Raw genomic sequence first — 21,187 nt, forward strand, 5'->3', positions numbered from 1 at the left:
TTCTTTACCAGCTATGTGACCTTTTTTAAATGTTCTTTTTTAAAAACTTCTCTTGGCTTCTGTTTTATCATATGTATAATTAGTATAACAACCTTGACCTTCTGGATTGTTTACAGGAATGAATGTCTGTAAATAGCTCAGCAGGATCCTCAGCAGAGAGAATATTGACTAAATGGTGGCCAGTGGTGGGGATTGCGGGCTTGTTGAAATTGTCATCTCCTAACTATCATCTCCTGCAGGAAGGCTTCTTGACGTACTCTCTGTAATGTGATAGGTGCTTCCCTCTGCTCCTATAATATCCATCGCTCACCCCCTCAGAGTGTATACAGCACAAGATGCAGTCATGGCTGAGTCTGTCTTCCCCATGGGACCATGAATTCCTTCAGGGCAAGGACAATGTCATGTTCATGCTTGTATTTCCATGCCTGACAAAGAACCTGGACTATGGTAGACACTGAAGATATTGTTGAGTGAACATTTCATTCTTTCCCAAGCATTTTCCTGTATCACATGATATATTCCCACAGTCCCCAGACACAAGGTGGGCTCTGTTAACAAGTGGGAGTGTTAGGAGCCAGAGATGGTGAGCCATTCTTCTAAGGTCACTTCACCACTCCTCCACAGGCCCAGGCCAGAATCCAGGTGTCCTGGCCCTGTGCCCCGTGGTCTGTCCATGTGGCCATGTTGCTTCCAGGAAGCCTCTTTGATTAAAAAAAGTGACATTCAAAACTGAAGAAAGAGTGTTCAGGTGAAAGATCCTAAAAGACTAGCCCCTTGATCCAACCATCTGCTGAAAATAGTGTGGCTGCCAATTCAAAGGCAACGTGAATCTTCAGAGGATCCCAGGGTCCTTCAGAAGTGTGAGCATTTGTGAAACTCTTTAATGAGTAGTATCAGCGCTGGGTGCTTTTTGAACTGATTTTTAAGGAATGCTTCTAATGGCAACACATCTATCAGTAGGTGGGTATTTACTGAACAAAACATTTTAGTAACAATATAGGAGCCCTGGCTTAGGGTCCAGAGGCACAGGCCTCACCTGAAAGTCTATACCATCTTGGGAGAGTGTCCTCCCTTCCTGGACTCCATGTGTACTTCATTCACAGGTCTCTCTTCCAGCTCTCTCTTGTGATTCTAAAACATCAGTGACTGGCTTTACTCAAAAGGTAGAAACATACAGGAAGCATACCTTTCCAATAAAGTGAAAATACAAAATATTCTAGAAAAAGGATGGATACTCCATCCTTTTAAAAGAAACATCAAATAGTAGAGTGTTACCAGTATCTTAACTTTAGTTGAATTCATTTTTCAACATTTGATATGTGCATGGGACCTAATCCTTGCCACTGGGAGTTTCTGAGTCACCCTGAGCTTTGAAGAGGTGATGGGAGTGTGGCCCAACCTCAGGGCATGAGAGAGTATTCCAGGCAGAGGGGTGGCATGTGCAGTCAGGGAATTGAGAATGGTGCTTGTGTCCCTAACTAGGCTGTAAGCACCACAATAGGCTCTTTTGTGATTGCCAGTTTAGTCACTGAGTGAGAAATACTGGGTCTCTGCCTCCTTACAGCTCTTCTCTTCTGTTATTTTTAAGGATGAAATATCTACATGAGCTCAAAATCAGGACCCACATTCTGACATGAATGGAACGATTGATGGCACCAATGAGTCAGAATATTTGACATTAGGACCATTTTAGAAAATCTGAATTTATGGAAATCAAATTTATATGTGACCACATAATATATGATTTCTTGTTATTGAGCCAGGGATACGCTTGAGCATCTTTTCTTTCTCCTTTCAAACTGTGAGCCCAATGAGGGCAGGGACTATGTCTGGGTCATCTTGCCCATCTCCACTCCAACTTATCTACTATAGACACAGATGCAGAGAAGGTTCAACATATCTGTTGAATGAATGAGTGAATGAATAGATGCACAAATGCATAAAAAAAATGTCCTGAAAATCTTCAAACAAGGTTTAGAAAATTACTTGAAGGCATATTTTGAAAAATATTTAAGTATCTGTTATACACTAGACTCTTTTGCAATAACCAAGTGAGGTAGGTATTATTTATTCTGTTTTATAAAACAGTGAGCCCTGGCTGTTACTCAGTGGTTAGAGCATCAGCCAGCACACTAAAGGGTTTCCGGTTCGATTCCTGGTCAAGGGCACACACCTGGGTTGCAGGTTTGTTGCCCAACCACAGTTGGGACACGTGTAGGAGGTAACCAATCAGTGTGTCTCTCAATTGATGTTTCTCTTTCTCTTCCTCTCCATCCCTCCTTTCCACTCTATCTAAAAGCAATGGAAAAATATCCTTGGGTGAGGATTAACAACAACAAAATAAAGTTAATAAAATGCAAGAGAGATTTAACCTTGAGAAGGTCACTTGACAACTGCTAGGGATTTGAATCCAGGTCTTATTGATGCCAGGATGGTCTACAGTGACCCTTTGAGATCCCCCCATCTATTGGAGAGGCTGTGCGATCTATGAAAGAGATACTAAGCTACTCCTTTGCTCTTCTTTTACTGTACTGGTCTCTCCTCTGCCCAATGGCAGAGATGCAATGGCTCCTGAGAACATTATTCAAATGGAAGGGCATCATGCCTCATCCCCATTGCAATAATGGCAGCTAGAATGAGAGCAATGATTTTAATTCCCCTCTTTATAATTTCCTTTTCATCTCCTGTAAAGGATGGAGAAAAACGCAGCATGGTGGCTCCAGATCAATCTTGTTCTGAGCACCGTGGAGCTGCCTGCTCCCAGAACAGTGCATTGACAAGCAGAGATGCATGGGGCTAACGTGCAATTGTCCCTCAAACGCAGCAGTTTTTCAGCATTGCCAATGAGCTGGATTGGATTAAGTATATTTGCACCAAAAGCAAAATAAATATTGCTTTACTTAATAGCACTGAAAGGTTGTGATTCAATTGCCCTTGGCCCCAGGCACCTTCCAGCTCCATTGATTGGCCAGTGTCAGATGCCAGACAATCTGTCATCAACAGCTCCTGCAAAATGCCTTGCAGATGGGGTGGGCTGTGCTGTGGTGGAGATGGAGGACAGCAGGCAGTGCCCTTTGTCCCGAACACTAAGGATAATTATAACCATCCACTCCTCATCACCTCCCCCAGGATATTTAAAGCATTTCCCTCACGTCCCTTCTTAGATGATCACAAGGAGAGATCTAGGACCAAGGCTGTGGATTGGGGAGGATGACGAATGAGAACATACGTTTCAAGTCAGAAGGACTTGGGTTTGTGGAACAGACCTACCAGTGAGTAGTTTTGTGACCTTGGTCAAATTCATCTGTTTTGTTCAAAGTCCTAAGAGCCCTTGGAGGGCCGAGGCGGAAGCTGTCTTGTTTGCCATTGAGACTGCAGTGGGAGCACAGTGTCAGGTACACCGCCAACTTTTGGCTCAACTGTGCACATAGAGGCTCAGGAAGGGCGAAGAATTTGTCCCGGGCCAGCAAGGACAAGTGGCAGAGGCAGGACTGGAACTCAGTCTGCCTGGCTCTAAAGCTGTGTTCTTGGCCATCTCTCTGTTCTCTCTCAGCAGTCCTGGGAGTCAGGTCAGCACCTGATGGAGGGGTTCATGTAGGGTGAGGGGTGAATGCAACACCCTTATTTTTTAAATGGGGAAACTGTCTCAGAAGGGAGACTAGCATAAAGAGAACCTTTATACAAATTGACAAAAGGAACCCCCTCCAGACTGACAACGTTTAACAGGTACCGCTTCTGGGTAAGGGAAGTACAAAATGCTGCCACTTGCTCAGGTCAGACTTGGGGGTGGGGCAAAGTTGTAGACCCACTGAGCCCCTGGACCAGGAGCCTTTGTGCAGGGCACAAACTGCATGTCTGTGTGTTGGGGGGGCGGGGAGGAGATGGGGGGACTTGGACGTGCCCAAGGTCCATAACAGAATCATGCTCAGTGCTCAGGTCTCCCACCTCCAAGGGTCCACCGGGTCTTTACCCTGTACTGGTGGCCTTCCTACAAGGTGGCAGGATCGGAGGAAGGGGGTGCTCAGAGCTCACCTGGAAAAAGGATTGGCTCCAAACTTAAACTGTCTGGGCCCTTTCCCCCTGAACTTATTCCTAGTGGACAAGGAGCAGCTGTGTCGGGGTGCCTTCTCCCTTCTGGAAAGCATGGGCTCTGGGAGTCACCCTTTGGCCTTCCTATCCCCTGCTTGATGGCACCCAATACCAGGCTTGGGGGATCTCCGTAGAGCTTGTTACAAGTGTGAGGGCCAGTCACCAACCAGAAAGCACCCAAGATTTCATAAAGTCTGATTCCCACATTTCAAAGGTGGGGAAACTGAGACCAAGGACACACTGCTACGTAGAGTTAGAAGTCCATTCCAGAACCAAATTTTTTCCCCTAAGAACTCTGATAGAAGCAAAAAGAACCATTTGACAGGCCTGAAGGGGCACATTTTCTAAAGGTGTACACCAGCCCTTGCAGCTGGGAGCCGGCTATTTCAATTTCTTCAGTGAAAAGGGGCAGAGGAAACACAAAGAGGAAGAGGAATCCTTTAGATCTTCAGAAGATCTGGGAGCTGGCAACACCACTGCCCAGCTGGTGAAGACCCCACAGTGGCTTAGATTGCGAGTGTGGACTGGGGGCCACTCTGCTTGGATGAGATCCTGACTCGGCCACATATTTGCTGTGTAGCTTAACCTCTCTGCACCTCAACACCTCTGCAAATAGCAGACTTTGCCAACCTCAGAGGGTTGCTGTGAGGATTAAATGGAATCATCCATGTAAAATGCTGGGAATGCTGCCCAGTTTGAGGTAAGTGCACATAGTATTGCTGGTCATCTCGGTATGATCCTCGGGCCCTCCACGATCTGGTCCCCACGTATTCCTTCAGCTTCTTGCACCACGTTTCCAATCTGTGCACCATGCAAGTCTCATTTAAGGCCTATGAGCTCATTGAAAAGACGCTCCCCCTTCTGTAGGCTGATGCGATTCCTCCAAGTCTCAAGGCTTGTCAGGCCTGTGCTGCAAGGCAGCCTCCACCTGCCCTGTTAGCTGGTGAACCTACACTGTGGGCTGTGCCCTGACCACGTGCACCAGCCACACCAGACCACTGATATTCTCAAGGCTCCTGGTTCACCCAGGGCGCAGGCAGCAGGCTCAGAGGCAAGCATGTGGGCTCTGAGTTAGCTCTCTGGTTTTGATGCCTGGATCTCCCACGACCATGGACCTTGGGTAAATGATTTAACCTCTCTTTGTGCTTCAATTTCCTTTTCTGTAATATGAGACCAGTTCAGAATCTACCTCATAGGTTCATGGGGTTGGTTATTGGGACAACCCTCACCATTGCTTTCAATCCCAATAGGGACGTTCAGTCCCCAGGAGTAGAAAGAATGGCTCTTCACCTCCATCTGCTCGCTTACTCTTTCCAAGGGAGGGGATGGAACTTATCTGCTTGGTCAGCATGAAAAATGGCCAGGGCCTGCTGGGCCTGGCCCTACTCGGGACAGTTGTTTAGATTTGTAGGGATGGTGCATTCTGGCCTCCTTCCTGCCCTGAGGGGTGCCCCTGGAAGGCAGCTCCTTCATGCTCTCTCTGCCTGTGGTTGGTGGGGAAGTAGAATTTTGGGGTGAGATAAAAGGAGACCAATTTTAGCCAGGGAGATAAACCATGCTTTCCAAATCCTGCTTTTATCAACAATAAAGCTAATGCTTTGACCTCTGTCTCTCTGATCCCTGTGTCTCCTTTGAAATTGCAAAAGTGAGGTGGGAAGGGGAGCATGATGAGCTCTGACCCCTACATTTCCAGTGGAGATCATTCATATAAAACACTTAGCACAAGATCTGGGAGCCAGTATAAGTTCAATTACTGCTTGGGTTAACATCCCTGCTATTATTCGACATTATGATTCCTATGATTTAGAATTTCCCACCTGCTTTTCCTGGTGACTACCACCCATCCCTCAGGACGCATGCCACACAGCACATTCTCCATGAGAGAAAGCTGCCTCAGTCCCCAGTGCCTGGCACAGAGTATGTGCTGGTGAACATTTGAGTGAAGGCATGAAAGTGGGGGAGGGGATAAAAAGAAGAGGGAGAAGAAACCGTTTGGTTAAAAGTCTTCAGCAGAGGCAGAGTGGCAGCGAGGGTCCAGGTGTGGGCTCGAGTGGGCCGCTGCAGGGCACTGGAAAGGGCCCAGGGAGGCAAGCGGACCCGTGGAGGGTGGTGCAGGGCAGGGAATAGTGGACAGTGGGAGATGAAGCTGAGAAGGAACTTGTAGGACACTGCTCATGCCTTGAATGCCAAGCTAACAAGTTTAGGATCCTTCTGATGGTCAGTGGGAGCTACAGAGGGCATACAGGGAGAGCTGACCCTCTTCAAGCAGTGGTTTGGGAACTAGGACCAGAAATGGTGGGAGGAAAAAGAGACAGAAACATCAATGATGAGACAGAATCATTGATCAGCTGCCTCCTGCACGCCCCCTGCCCCCACTGGGGATTGAGCCCACAACCTGGCATGTGCCCTAATAGGGAATTAAACCATGACCTCTTGGTTCATAGGTTGACACTCAACCACTGAGCCAGGCCAGTTGGGCAAAATGATGACGTTCTTGATTCTATCACCATGTTTTGCTCCTCCAGATTCCCCAGCCACTAACTCTGGGCTACTGACTCCTCAGAGGCCTGTCTTCACCATAGAGTCAATTATTAAAATCAACTTGCTATCAACTCTAACTTTGAAATGCTATTCGGCTGCTTGCAGGGACAGGGATGCGGAGCTGCCTCCACAGACACCCAGCCATCTGGCCTGTTCTGTGGAATCTGGCTGGGAAGCTCATTTGAATAATTGGTTTTGGCGGCCTGCACTTGCGGGTTAGACACCTGATTACACTGCCAGCCCCAATGTCCTTTCAGCCGCCATAGGAACATCACTCAGGTTACATAAAGCAGGAGAGCGCCTCTGGGAGGCAAGGCCCTGTCTGGCCCCTGCTGTCGCTCACGCTTCATCCGGGCTATGGGGCTCACTCACTGTGTGACCTTGAGCAAGTTACTTAGCCTCATTGTGACTTGGTTTCTTCTTTGCTCAGAGAGGGAAAGGATCTCTGCCCCGCTGTGCCACCGGCTTCTTGTAGGGCTCTCAGAGAAGTCGGGGAGTTGCGACTTGGAAATCCAGGCAGAAAGGTTCAGGTTGCAAAGAGCTCCGTGTCGGGCAGCAGGGTGCACCTGGGCTGTACACTGAAGCACAGTCCTCAGAACTAGGCTTCTGATGGTCCCTTCCTGCTCCTGTTCCACTAGCTGGTTCTATAACTTGAGTGTGTTTCCTTACCTACCTATGCCTCAGTTTCCTCACCTGCAAACATGTGAATAATAATGGAGTGGTTCTAAGAATTGAGTGAAACAATCCATGCGACATGCCTAGAATAGTGCCAGGCCCAGGAGGCTCACTAGAGCTTAGCTCTTCATCGTCCCCATCAACACTGCCTTTCTCATCATCATCATCATCGTCATCGTTGTAACTGTTCAGTCCTGGACACCATGCCTCAATGACCGGCATCTGGAGCCTGTTCAGAGGACAGCAGGAAGGAAAGGGAGAGAAGTGGATTTCAGGTGCCACATGGAAAGTTGGGAGGCTTTGGGGATCTTCAGCCTGGAGAACAGGAGCGGGCAGTGGTTGGAGCGGAGGTACCCAGTCTTCAAACAGCCGAGGGGCTACCGTGTAATGATGGACTGAACCTAAGAGGTCCTTCAGGGCGGAGAAGCAGAAGGGATGGGCCGGCAGGCTTAGCCTGAATATAAACCCTCCCAAGTGGTCCACGCGAGCATCAGGGCAACATGCTGCTTTGGGAGGGAGAGAACCACCCAGACCCAGCTGCAGGTAGACAGATAGAGGTACTGCTGTCACTTAGGGATACTTTGTCCAAGCCCCCCTCCCCCTCCAAGGCTGATGGTGCTGCGACAGAGTCGCCAAGTGGGTGAAACATGGTCGGCCGGGAAGAAGGCTCCGGGAGAGGGGCCAGCAGGTCTTCCTGTGAGGAATCCTTGCAGTGGATCTTTGTTTTCCGTTTCTACTTGATGAAAAATAAAATGCACAGTTTTTATGCTGTCAGAGAACAAATGGGAAATTGACATGTATTTCACACAGCTAATTTTATGTTCTATTCTATTTTAGCCAGTTCAAAATACTTCCTTCTTTGGATGTTGAAGTGGGCAGAGTCAGACAGTTATAATGTGTGTGTGTGTGTGTGTGTGTGTGTGTGTGTGTGTGTGTATTTGCTGGAAATATCTCCCTGGTGTTTCACCCTCTGCCATCGTTAACGCTGTTTTGCTGTACAAAAATCTCTCATTATCTCCCTTCTATGTCTGGTGAACTCCTATATACCCTCCATCTTTCCAAACCCCACCCACATCACTGGTCGGAGGACAGCCCTCCTGTTTTCAGGAGCAGCGGAGCGGGGGTGAAATCTGTGGCAGGCTACGATGGGCCTGCCCAGTTCACCAACCTGCTCTGCCCTTCCTGGGGCAGGCTCCTTGGCACCTCTGCGCCTCAATTTCCTTCTCTATTTAAAACGGGGCTACAACACTACCTCCATCGCAGGGCTGCTGAGAGGGTCACATGTGATGATATAGATAAGGTACAGTTGTAGGCACTTAGACGTTAGACGAGGCCTTCCTAGCATCACTCACACACCCTCTAGTCCAAACACAGGGCTTCTCACGGAGAAGGGCTGCCTCAGATTGCCGTCAGCTTCCCCACCTGGGCCCTGGCCCTCAGCAGGCCCTCCACAAACCTTAGTTAAATTGGATTTACTGCACTGCGCATCCTCTGCTCCATGAGGAGTGCCAGGGCCAAGAGACATAACGAGGCGCGGTCTGCAGAGCGTGGCAGCATCTTTCCACCGCGGAGCCATCTACACAGCGGAGTCCCTCTCACCACCCGGGGAGCCTGCGCCTCGCCCCGCCTCCACACTCCCAAGAAGCACCGAGGTTTTCTGAAGATGCGAAATTTCACAGCCCCTTGCTATCTTTTGGGTAACTGTGTATTTTATGATGACTAATAGGCAATTACTATGGTAATATTGCAATCCAGCATGTGTGAGGTTTGGGAAATGAGAAATTATGGGTAACTACTTTGGACTCATTTCTATGGCAACAAAAAGTAATTGTCATTAAATACCAGTTATACTGAGGCTGTACCTGGTAATTATAGATTTTTATGCCCAGAAACATAAATAAAACCAATAAATTTATTCAAAGGTCTATGACTGTTTACTTATACGTGGCTCTATGGAATACACAATGACAAGCACCTAATTAAGAAATGCAAACCCACCACAGAGTCATGCTGTCAGATGGAGATGGAGAGTCTGCTTCTCAAATGCAAGGCAACTTGTGCATTCCACACGCTCAGAAGAGAACGCAGGGGGTACAGGTAGAGGGGGAGGCTGTCTTCTCTGCCAAGGAAGTGATGGGGGAGGAGGTAGCAGAGAGAGCAAGACAGTGCAAACGCTGCAACGCGTGTGGGCAGCCACTGATGGAGGGACCAGGCCCCGCTCCAACCCAACGGCCTTCCACCAGGAGTTGTCTCACACCTTCTTGTCTCTGCAACACCTGAAGCTACAGAATTCATCCTGCAAAACCTCTAGGCCTCCGGTTTCCCCGGAACCTAGGAAGATGCTCGCATTGCATCAGCAGCCATACCAGTCTTGCGTTTTTTATTGTAAAATACACATAACATCAAATTTATCATCTTAATAATTTTAATGATACAGTTCAGTAGTATTAACTACATTCATATTGTTGTGCTATCATCAACATCATCTTTCTTCAAAACTCTTTTCATCTTATAAAACAGAACATCTGTGCCCACTAAACAATACCTGCCCACCCCCGCTCCCCCACCATTCTGCCCTCTGTCTCTATGATTCTATATACTTTAAGTAGTTTCCTTCCTTCCTTCCTTCCTTCCTTCCTTCCTTCCTTCCTTCCTTCCTTCCTCCCTCCCTCCCTCCCTCCCTCCCTCCCTCCCTTCCTTCCTTCCTTCCTTCCTTCCTTCCTTCCTTCCTTCCTTCCTTCTTTCCTTCCTTCCTTCCTCTGTCCTATGTCCCCTCCTTCCTGCCTTTCCTCCTGTACTCAAGCTACTTTGAGAAGATTTTTATTATTTGCAAGCACAAAAACTTTAACTAAGACTCCCCTTCACAGGGTGGCTATAAGGATGAAATAAGAGTGGGAGAGCTTGACATGGGCTGGGTGAGCAAACAGAATTCTTGAAATGGCATTTCCTGCTATGAGTTTTATAAGCCCTAACACCACTGGGGGAGTGTGTGTGTGGGGGGGGGGGGGGCGGGGGTTTTGAGGGAACAATCTCCATAGGAAAAGGGTTCCCTGACACAATTTGGAGAACACTAAATATATATCCCCCTCTTCAGATTCCTGTTTACTGGTATTAGCATTTTTGAAACTGAAAAATCTAATTGTAAAAGGACATGTTTAACTTTTCTCAGCTCTGTGTTTCCCAAACTTACTCGAACTCTGAATTCTTCCCCCTAACCCCCATAATGCCGTGGGAAGTCCCACCAAACTGTGGGAACTACTACTGTATCAGTCGGGGGCTCAGGAGGGGCTGGTCTCAGGGACCTCCAAGGTGCACACTCCCCACATCTGGTAGTGAATTTTTGTGACTGATAGGCTCTTTTGTTGCTACTCAGAGCTGTTTTAGCAACAGGATTAATGCCTGTGGTTAGAGATTTCCTCCCGCTTTCTTAATGAGAGTCACACATTCTCACTTGGAGAACGCTGGGGGGTTAAACTTCAGGGCAGAACCACTTCTGAGGGTCGGAGCTCTTTCATCCTGAAATCCCAAATCACAAAATCTGGATCTTGAAGACATATTAAAGCATCTGGTTCCCCATCACCACCCCCCTGGCCATCCCAGGGAGGGGCGGCATCTGGGCCAAGGTCACAGACCTCTTTCCAGTGCATCCTCCCTGGATGGCAGAGGACGACATAAATGTGTGTGTGGACAGCATTGACCTCCCTCTGACCACGGCCGCTCTTGTAATTAAGCAGAAACGTTAACATAAATCAAACAGTCATTCCACACCATCATCACTAACTGCATTCTGTCCGGGGAGGAGAACGGCACCACAGTCAGGCCCGCAGCAAGCCATAAAACTTGCCAGTGCTAATGAACCATCACTCGAGCCAATTAAGAGAGGAAGCAAAACTGTCTTTAATTAAAGCATCATGCGTCCCATGGGCTCTCTCTAACTCATACCCAGGGGGACTAGGAGGCCCCTCTGGACCAAATTGCCCTGCTCTTGGAAAGCAGCAAACCAGCTCTGTTTGAAGTGAAGCTGGCAACCTGGGTTCTGGTCTGAGCTCTGCCACTACTCCCATCTCATCTCTGGGTCTCAGTTTCTTCATCAGTTGAGTCATTGCATTTCTTCACTCATATTCATCAAACACCCTTTGAGCACCTACTATGTGCTGATCTTTGCTGCCAGGTCTGGGGTATACACAAAGACCATTAGGGCTCAGTCCCTGCTCTCTGGTGGCTGGAGGGTCAGTGGGGTCCATGCAATGGGATAAAACTTGCTCAATAACCAGGCTGGTGGGAGCTCAGAGAAGGCTGTGACCAATTCTGTTTGGGGGGTTGGGGAATGTTTCCCAGAAGAAGGGGAACAGCTGAGTTGTGAAGAGGGGTGAGTGAGGTGAAGAAGGGATGAGGGGGTTCTGGGCAGAGGGTTAAGGGATCAGAGACCAACAGGACACATCCAGGGAACAAGGCTTTACTTAGTGTGGCCACAGCAACAGTTCTAAGAGTGGGATATGGGAAATGAGGCAGCACAGTAGACAGACAGATGGACACCAGGTCATACAGAGCCTTGCAAGCAAAGCCCATCCCTTTGAATGTTTTCTTGAGAGTTGTTGTTGGACTCATAAGCAACAGAGCTATATAATATGGGCAGAGAAGTTAGACAGTCAGTGATTTACTGGGTGTGACTTTGGGCGAATCAGTGGCCTCAACTGTGAAATAAGAGCAAGAACACTATCTGAGAGGATCCAATGTCTTTTTCAGCAGATAACCCCTCAGCAGTGGGATTTAGGCTATAAATTATGGTGCACCAGCAGAAAGAGAACTCAAGACAGGAGTCATGAGTGAGTATGGGGCTAGCTGGTAAGCCCAAAACACAGAAATGCTGTTCAGATGATCTGGGGTGCCATTCCATCATTAGTGACCTCCAAGAAGAAACACAGAAATGAAACAGCAATCATTATAACCACCGTATGATATTCTGCAAAGCATAGTTATCACCACCATTTCTTCTGATGCTCACAGATACCCTGCCAGGTAAGTAATTATTGTCTCCATTACACAAGAGAAATGGAGCATCAGAGGGGAAGTGAATTCCCTAAGGTTACATAGGAAGTAGGTGCCAAAACTGATAGTAGGCACCTGATTCCTGGTCCAGCAAGCTGCTCAGAAAACCTCAGCAAGTGATAGCTCAGGTGGCTGAGCATAAAACAGCCAAGGCTCATTAGCCACATTTTCAAGAGCCAGGGTGAAGCTTCCTCTAATTAACTCATGGGAAGTCTGAAAATCCTTTCTCAAAAATACAACCCTTTTTACTTGTTGCTTCCATACCACCATCCTACAACTACCAGCTTCTGAGCTTTCTCTCCTGTCACTCACCTGTAATTGCCCAGGTAGACTCCATCAGGGTTGAGCATTGGTGCAATCTTAAAGACCAGGTGTTCCCGCAGGACACGAGCAATCGGGTGCTGGCTTATGAGGAAGTCAATGATCCCTAGGGAAAGAGAATCGTCTGAGTTAACCTCAAAGAGTTTTTAAGGAGGAAGCACATTGTCCTCAGGTTGGAAAACAGTGAGGCTCAGTAGGTGACTGGGGTCTATGTTGTTAGCCACTGTGGACGTAGGACTATGGGTTAGGTGTTGCCTGGGGAATTTTATAAATAGATCTCTGTTTCCAAGAGATAGGTCAAGACATAAAATTGAAGCCCAAGGACAGGATGGAGAGACCATTTCCTGTGGAGAGCACAGGGAGAGCTTCCAAAAACAGATAGCATTTGAGCTGTGCCTTGGAGAGCCCACAGGGTTTTGACAGACTGAGATGAAGTTAGCTAACTACTGACGTTGAATTGATGATATGGGGTCAGGGGACTTAGGGATCTGGATCCTCATGCTGAGGATGGGCACACCAGGAAGCAGGGAGAAGGGATCTGGCTAAAGTTACATGAGGAGAGAGGTTTCTTCAGTGTTCCCCAACTGTCCCTTTCCCCAATTTGAGGGTCCTCTGTTCCAGATTCCCTCTTTGCTTCTCACTGGCACCAACACCTCCTTACCTCCAAGTTGCTAAATTTAGAAAAGTTGAATTCTCCATGACTCTCCTCCCCCAGTCAGGCCGTCCCCAAGTCTCTTCTTTGAATCTAGCAAAGCTGCCATCATCCCATCCTTCTGCCTCTCTTCTGCTCTATGCCACCACTACATCTGGCCTGGATGACAGCCAGTGCCTCTGACAGGTGCCTTACACACCGCAGCCAGGGGATCTTCCTAAAGTGCAAGTGTGACCCTGCCACTCCCTCCTTGATGTCTTCTGGTGATGGCCTGCATGCATCCATAGAAGGAGGTGAAAAAACAACGCTGAGCCCTTGCCCTCACCTTCCTCTTCTCAATGCTTCCTCATCTAAGACCAAAAACAATGGGCAAGATGGCACCCTGGCATCCCACGAAATGACTGTGATACTGGAAAGTAGTAGAGAGTACACAACCCTTCCAAAATGCCGAAGAGCAACTCCTGTCCTGCTGGAGAGAGCACCAGGGAGAAGAAGCTTTGAGCTGGGCCCTAGAACAGAGTAGGTTTTACAGACGGACAAGAGGAGGCGGCAAGGTGACTAAGAGCAGTCCCCATGCCCAGCGGCAAGCACTTAGCTCCTGGGGTGATGCTCCGCTCCAGAGCACATTCAAGAGCTGCTGGGACCAGTGAGGGATGGCTCAGGCTTTTCATTAGGCCAAGGCTGAGAATCCATGGGCAGCCACAAGCCAGTTGGACATCATTTACTTCTCGGCCGATGCAGCAGTAGACCAGATGTCTTAATTTATTTGTTGGTCTTCATACTAAAGCTGCAGTTTGCCAGTAAACAGGCAGGGTAATGATGCCAGGCACCCTTGTTAGGGGCTCATAATTGCTTAATCTGTCCACTAATTGACCCCGGCTCCCGGGGAGGCCCTTCATCAAGGAGCCAGCCTGTGCTCAGGACCTGACCACGCTGCCTCAGAGAATGGCTTCTGGAAACAGAGTAGCTCATTGTGATCCATCCTCCTTCACAGATGAACAGATTAATTGGGCTGCCAATTAGGCAGCTAATAAGATGATGAGAGAAAACAAAGCCAGACCAAAAGCCGCAGCCACTCTGAGCTCTGGCTCCCAGAATGAGGGTGGGGATGGAGGGGAGAGGTTTCAGACCCATCTCCTGGCTTGAGGTCAGATACAGTTCAACGGGCATCATTCCCATTGGTTGGGAAATTGGGAGGGGACTTTCCACGTTGTTTTGGTGAGAAAGGTGGAAAGTGGAGAGGAATATGAAAAGAAATGTTGAGGAAAGTAACGAGTGGAGAGGACATGCCATCCCTGGCCATGGGCCAAAAGCATTCCATGAGCAGAGGAAGTGGAAAGAGCATGGACTTGGGACCTGTATTCGAATTATGACTGGTTGTTAAGCTAGATAAGTTACCAGCTTTCTTTGATCGGTTAACTCATTTTGACATTTGGAAATAATACTAATCTGAAAGGCTGCTCTGTGACTGGGTTAGAGCTCCTATGTTCCAACTGCCTGACACAGCAGCTGAAAACTGTAATGTGCTCTAAGAAACTCACTTAGATCAAAGATTGAAAGACATGGAGGGAAGTGAAAAACAGAATGGAGGTTAGAACTAGGAGTCCTGGTCTGTGAAGTTTAATGACTATGGGATTTGGGGACAAGGATACTGAATTGGAAAAGCCACAAATCAGCACTCAGAGCCCCTGGGCCCCAGTTTTGCTTGGTGGGCCCACTCTTGTCTTTACAATAAGGAAAAAGAACTCAGAAACTCCCCAGAGTGCACCCTCACTCACAGTCTCAAATTCCATCTATTTCTTTCCTCTCTTTGGGAGCAGAAGAACCCTCCTCTGCCAAGTGAGGAGAACAATCTCCCTCCTGCTGGAAGACACTATCAGGCCCGTAAGATTGGCCTGTCCCTTCAGTAAATAAGTTTTCAGGGTCCTTTCCTTCCAGCGGATTGAATCAGGGAGGTGGGAGAAGGCAGGATGGCAGGAAAGCTGGAGGCAGGAAGGCTGTGAGTGTGAGTGTGTGTCTGTGGGTCTCCTTCCTCCTCCTCTTACCCCCACAGGACAACCTGAGGCATGACCTCTGAGAGGGAAGGTCAGCTCTACACCCGTCTAGGGCCTGGTGGGCACCTTGGCACGTAGCAGCAGGGTCCAGGCTGTGGGACAGGAGACCTGGGTCTGGTCCCCACTCTACCAGGTGACATGTAGTGAATCCTTTGGCTTTTCTGAAGAGCACGGCTGAGAGCTGCCCAATGACCTGGTAGGATTACTGAGAAGAGTGAGAGAAAGAGAGAGTAGGCATGGTGGCACCTCCACGTGCCTGATGCTGCCCTGATGCTGCCCTGAGCCTGACATACCTGGTCTCATTTGCCCTCCCAACAGCTCCGTGAGGACTACTCAGCTGCCCCTCTTTTGCAGGTGAAGAAACAGAGGCTCTAGGAGGGTTGAGGACTTGCTGAAGGTCCCCGGCTGGGAGGTGAAGTGGCAGGACTCAGGCTCAGGCCTGCCCAAGTTCAGGCCCCTGCTGTGCCCACTGCCCATACTGCCCTCCAGGGGGATGTGCCTTGTCTGCATTATCATCCCACAGTGTAGGTCTAATTAACTCAATTATGAAGGATCTGAATCTCCAAGGGGCTTCAACAAAAGAGCAGTCACTGCACCAGGAGGAAGAGCTGAGGTCTAGTCCTGGCCAACCAGCTAACCAGCTGATGTGCAGTGTGGTAAACGAGGAGGGTTTGGTAACAGCTCTCTCAGGAGGGTGTGAGGAAGTGGGGGATGGGAGCCACACACTGGGCTTTGGTTCATGATGAGGGTTAGTGGACCCATACCTGCACTTGCAAGTGCTCAGTTAGCCATGACCTCCCTCTTGATAGCACGTACGGAGGCCGGCTGAACACCAGGCACTGTCCTAAGTGTTGTGTGAACATTAACTCATTACACTGTCACAGCAACACTAGGAGTCAGGATTCCTACTACAATTTCCCTTTAAGGTAAAGGAATGGAGGCACAGAGAGGTTAGGGGACATCCCCAAGGTCACACTGTACTAAGGGGAAGAGCTGGGATCCAATCCCAGGCACTGTACACGCTCTACTCCAGGACAACACCGAGCACTTGTGGCTGATGAACAAGGTGAGTGTGGCCTCACAGAGGCCAGGAGAGGGTCTGGGGCGGCAGAGGGGTGGCTGAGAATCAGCCATCCCACCACCAAGCAGCTCTGCCTCCCTTCCCTCCACCGCCTCCGGCGCTCTGCGAGGACAAGGCTCCACTCTGCTCCCAGCAGCAGGTGTGTCAGCAGCTTTGCGGTGAGAACCTTGGTCCCAGCCAGATGGGGCGACCAGGCCCACATGTCTGTTCCCCACTCAAGGTCACTGAGCCAGTTAATGGGGAAGAAGTAAACAGAACGAAGGTACCAGACGTCATCCTTCCAGGCCTTGGGTCCCCCTGCCCTCCCCATAACCAGGTGGGCAGGGGAGGGGACCTGAGGGAGGGCTGGGTCTGGGGAAGAAAGTCCAGCTGAGCCATTGTGGGGACTGAGAAACCTTTGGGGAAGACTATGCCTCAGTCTCTCTTTGGCAATGGGGAAAGGATGCCTGACTTAAGCTGCCTCCAGGAAGGAGGAGCTGTGTGTCCTGAGGGACAGCCAGGGATGGGAAAGATGAAGGCAGGATTGGGGAGAGGGGCCCACGCCACACTTGCCATGAGTTAGTGTGTGGCCTTGGATAAGCCACTTTGCTTCTCTGAGCTTCTACACCCTCTTCTGTAACATACACACCCACTATTGTGGGATGTCCAGAGAGCTGTGTGTTCCTGGCAGGAGCTTGGCCCTCTAGCGTTTCCCATTGCTGAGTGGAGCATGCACAGGCTTGGGAGACCCAGGTTCAAAGCCCACCTAGGGCTCTCTTCTGCACCCTTCTCCCTCGTTCTGTCCCCTTCGGCCCTTTCTCTGCCCTTCGGCCCCCTTCTGGCTATGTGACTTTGAGGCTCCTCTTTCTGAACTCAGATTTAGCATCCCAGAGCCAACACATCATGTGTCCCTCACCACAGCCCCAGGAGATGAGCAAAATAATACCCATTTTACAGATGTGGAAAATGACATTTGAAGACCCAACCCTAGACCTCTGGTAGCTCATGGTTTAAAGGGGAAGAAACAATATAACTCTAATATATAACAAATCAGGGTAATTAAGATGACTATCAGGTAACCTCTAAAGCAGCCATAAAGTAAGAGGCTACAGGGTGTGTGCCAGGGGCCCACAGACAGCATCTGACATAAACCTTGAGCTATGGGAAGTGTTTACCAAGTGGCAAAGAGCAGCAGGCAGAGGAGTAACAGGTGCAAAGGCCCAGCAGTAGAGAGAGGATTGCCCACTCAGGGATTAAGTTGTGTGGGGCTGGGATATAATAAGGCTGAGGCCAGAGAACCTGGCAAGAGCCAGATCATGAAGGGTGAATGTCATGCAAGGAGTTTGGAGTTTATCTTGAGAAGGTAGAGGGGAGGCATTAAAGGCTCTGCCAAGGAGTAAACTTTGATTGAAAGCCTACAGGACAGCACCGGCTCTATCAACTCTGCACCATCCAGGTTCCTTTTTGGAAAGGCAGGGCCAACAGAGGGAGCACCCGAGCTCTACTCAACTCTGTGCCTCAGGCCTCGCCTGTAAAATGGGAGGCGGCCCTGCCCTCTGTCCACTGTGCACAGAGGAGGTGGGCATGGGAGTCTAAGCTCCCGAGATGAAAGTATTGCTGGTATGGCTGCTGCCTTTTTACAAAGAAGGACTCGATAGTTGCATCCGATTAGCTGGGAGAACAGGTCTGCTGCCAAGTTTAGTAACTGCCAGATGGCTGCCGCAAAGCTGAGAGGGACCTGGGAGAGGTTATTGCAAGGACAGTGCTGGAAGTGAGAATGCCAAGGAGGAAGCTAAGGTGATTGGAGCTAGGAGGTGAGACAGCCCAGCTGTGCCTCGTCCGAGCTGCTTGGCTCTGGGGATCACCTTCTCTCCCTGAAACTGTCTCCTTGCCTGAAACATCGGGACAGGCAGTTATGTCCAATTACAGTGCTGGAAGAATGAGAATGGGGAAAATAGACCCCATATTCATCTGCATAATGCCTCACAGTGTAATCTGCTCACAAAGCAGATTAGCTGCTTCACCCTCTCAGATTCCCATGAGGAAGGAGGGGAACCTGCTGCGTGCCTGCTGGATGCCGCCTACAGGACGGGGTGTTTGTGTGCATTCACCCCAGGCCAACTCCATCACAGCCTTCAGACAGGGATTGGTTTCCTAACCCATTTCACATTCCAGGAAACTGTGTCACACTGCGAGGAAGTGGCAGAGCCCATATTTGACCCCAAGACTATCTCATGGCAAATCACCAGGTACTTTCCCGGCAGCAGGCCATCTCCCTCAAGTTCTGTGACCTTAGGGGTTTTTCCTATCCCTTTGACCTCATGGTCACTTTGAGACTAAAATGAGATAAATTATTTAACTTCTCTTAACTTCAATTTTCTCATATTAGTTCCTCTGACATTGAAAAACTCATATAGTGGAAATAAGTTAAGTCAAATTAATAAAACTAGATAATTTTTTAAAAATGTGTATTTTATTTTACATGTTACAATGCTAGGCACATATATAGTATCATGTACTTTATACACAGCACACCCACTAGATAGGTAAAAGTGCAACAGTGTTGGCAGGAATGTGGGACTCCAGGAGCTCCAATGCATTGCCTGAGGCAGCAAATGCCTGGAAAAGGGAACATGCGCATGTCTATGGCCCAGCAGTTACATCCATGGTTAAACCCCCTTAGGAAGGAATTCGTACTTGTGCACAAGGCACTTGTGTAAGCACATTTGTATCAGCATTGTTTGCAAGAGAAAACACTGCAAACAACCTAGCTCTTCCTTCAGGAGCACAGACAGGTCAGTTGAGGCGCAGCAGAGTGGAGTAGACTGCATGGTGAAACCGTGAACAGCTCTCTGCACTGACATGGATACTGGGTGAAAACCAGTGTGGGCACACACAGGACCGTACCATTTTTATAAAGTTTAAAACCATGCAAGACTAACACCACATTGTTTGGGAATGCTTGCATGCTTAGTAACTGTTAAAAAAAGACAAATACAAAATTCAAGCTGATGGTTATTTGTGTGAGGGGGAGGGCAGGAAGGAGGACAAAGGACTTAAAAGGAATTGATAATCTTCTGCTTCTTACGCTGGGCATTCACTAAATTATTATTTATATGTTACTTATTGAATATATTTATACAGCTGACTAGTTCAATGTATTTTATATAGATGAAATATTTGATAATAAATAAAATGCAATCATAAAGAGATATATTTGAGAAGAGACATTGTATCTTATTTATCTCTGGTTGTCTGACACCAAGCATGCTTCCTTGCTCATGATGGGTATTTCAAAAGTTTTTTGTCAGTGAATACTTGAGTAAATGAGTGAACAGAAAAATTTTAGTCCTTGATTCCCCAGTTCACTGCCTGCCCTTCCATCAATGTGCACTTTAGCCTGGAGCGAGATGTATTATTGTTATAAACCACTGGAAACAAGTAAAACACCGCCAGAGAGCGTAGGTGTCTCTGTACAGCCATGCATTGTCAACACAGCAAATATTAGAGGACTTCATTCGGTCCCCCTGTTCATTTATGCATCCATCCACTCATCCATCCAGCCATGCATACATACATGAGGTCAATATTTATTGAAAATTAATCCTAGGGAAGATCAAGTGTAATCTCTTTAGAAGTGAAGTGAATTCCCAACCGAGATAATGATTCTGTGTGTTACCACACTGTCCCAGAGACCATCACAGTGCCCCAGTGGGCATGGGGGGCAAGCACAGGATGCCCATGGGGTCCTGCTACTCACCTTGGCACACAAAGGAAGAGGGTGTTTCCCCTGGGTGGACTCGTCCCGTGATGAATACCACCTTCTGCTCTGTCCCTTCCCGAAGATTGTCTGGAAGATAAAATAAAAGAAGGCTGCTAAGGAAGGCAAGGAAAGCTGAGACTAGGAGAGGGAGAAAGCAGGAAATGGGCTGGATGCTTTACATTCATCTCTTAAATCATTCAAGCATGTCAAACTCGCCGCCAGTGGGCCGCATGCCTCATTTATTTGGCCTGTGTTAGCCTTGGAGTTTGACATGGTGACTAATTTAATTATGTCCCTGCATACTCAATATTAAAAGACTATATCCCATTCCTTGATGCAACTGATTATATTAATATTAAAGTCATGTAAAGAGGTCATATGAGTGACTAAATCCCAGATCCACTGACTAGGCAAGTTGTATATCCATTCTGAGTTTTCATTTGCTAACCTATAAATGTGGATAATAATATCTACTTCATAGGGTGGTTGTAATGATTAAACAAGCTAACAAATTGCCTAGTAAATATTCAGTAACTTAAATTAGTAATAGTGGCAACAGCTTTTCAATTAGCTCCTTTTATGTCAGGCACAATATGCAAATTATTTATAATCCTTACAGAAACATTCTCATTAATAGCCCTTTTTATAGAGGTGGAGACTGAGTCTCAGAGAAGCTATATAACTTGCTCAAGGTCAGACAGATAATAGGTGAGGGAGAATGAAACGATGCCCATGTGAACTGCACAGAGAACTAGGACTCATTTGAATTCCCTCACTGATTGTGCAGGCAATCAGTGGAGAACCCAGAAGGACCATGCCTTAGTTGTCCTTATCAAATACTCTAGACCAGTGGTCGGCAAACGCATTAGTCAACAGAGCCAAATATCAACAGTACAACGATTGAAATTTCTTTTGAGAGCCGAAAACCGACTTCTGCGCATGGGCCACGAAGTTTCAATCGCACTGTACATGCACGCCTGCAC

General features: G+C 48.1%; 1 protein-coding gene across 1 annotated transcript in view; it reads right to left on the reverse strand.

Moving 5' to 3' along the window:
* AGBL4 (AGBL carboxypeptidase 4) overlaps positions 1-21,187 on the reverse strand; it is a gene marked incomplete at both ends in the record, with an annotated part of 953,795 nt that overhangs the window by 78,139 nt on the left and 854,469 nt on the right. Inside the window, 2 exons of the mRNA XM_079777856.1 lie at positions 12,667-12,781; positions 20,202-20,291. Of these exons, the coding sequence (XP_079633982.1) occupies positions 12,667-12,781; positions 20,202-20,291 (205 nt within the window). The remainder of the gene's footprint in view (positions 1-12,666; positions 12,782-20,201; positions 20,292-21,187) is intronic.

This window comes from Cnephaeus nilssonii, assembly GCF_951640355.1.
Source record: "Cnephaeus nilssonii genome assembly, chromosome: 7".
Classification (NCBI taxonomy): Eukaryota; Metazoa; Chordata; class Mammalia; order Chiroptera; family Vespertilionidae; genus Cnephaeus; species Cnephaeus nilssonii.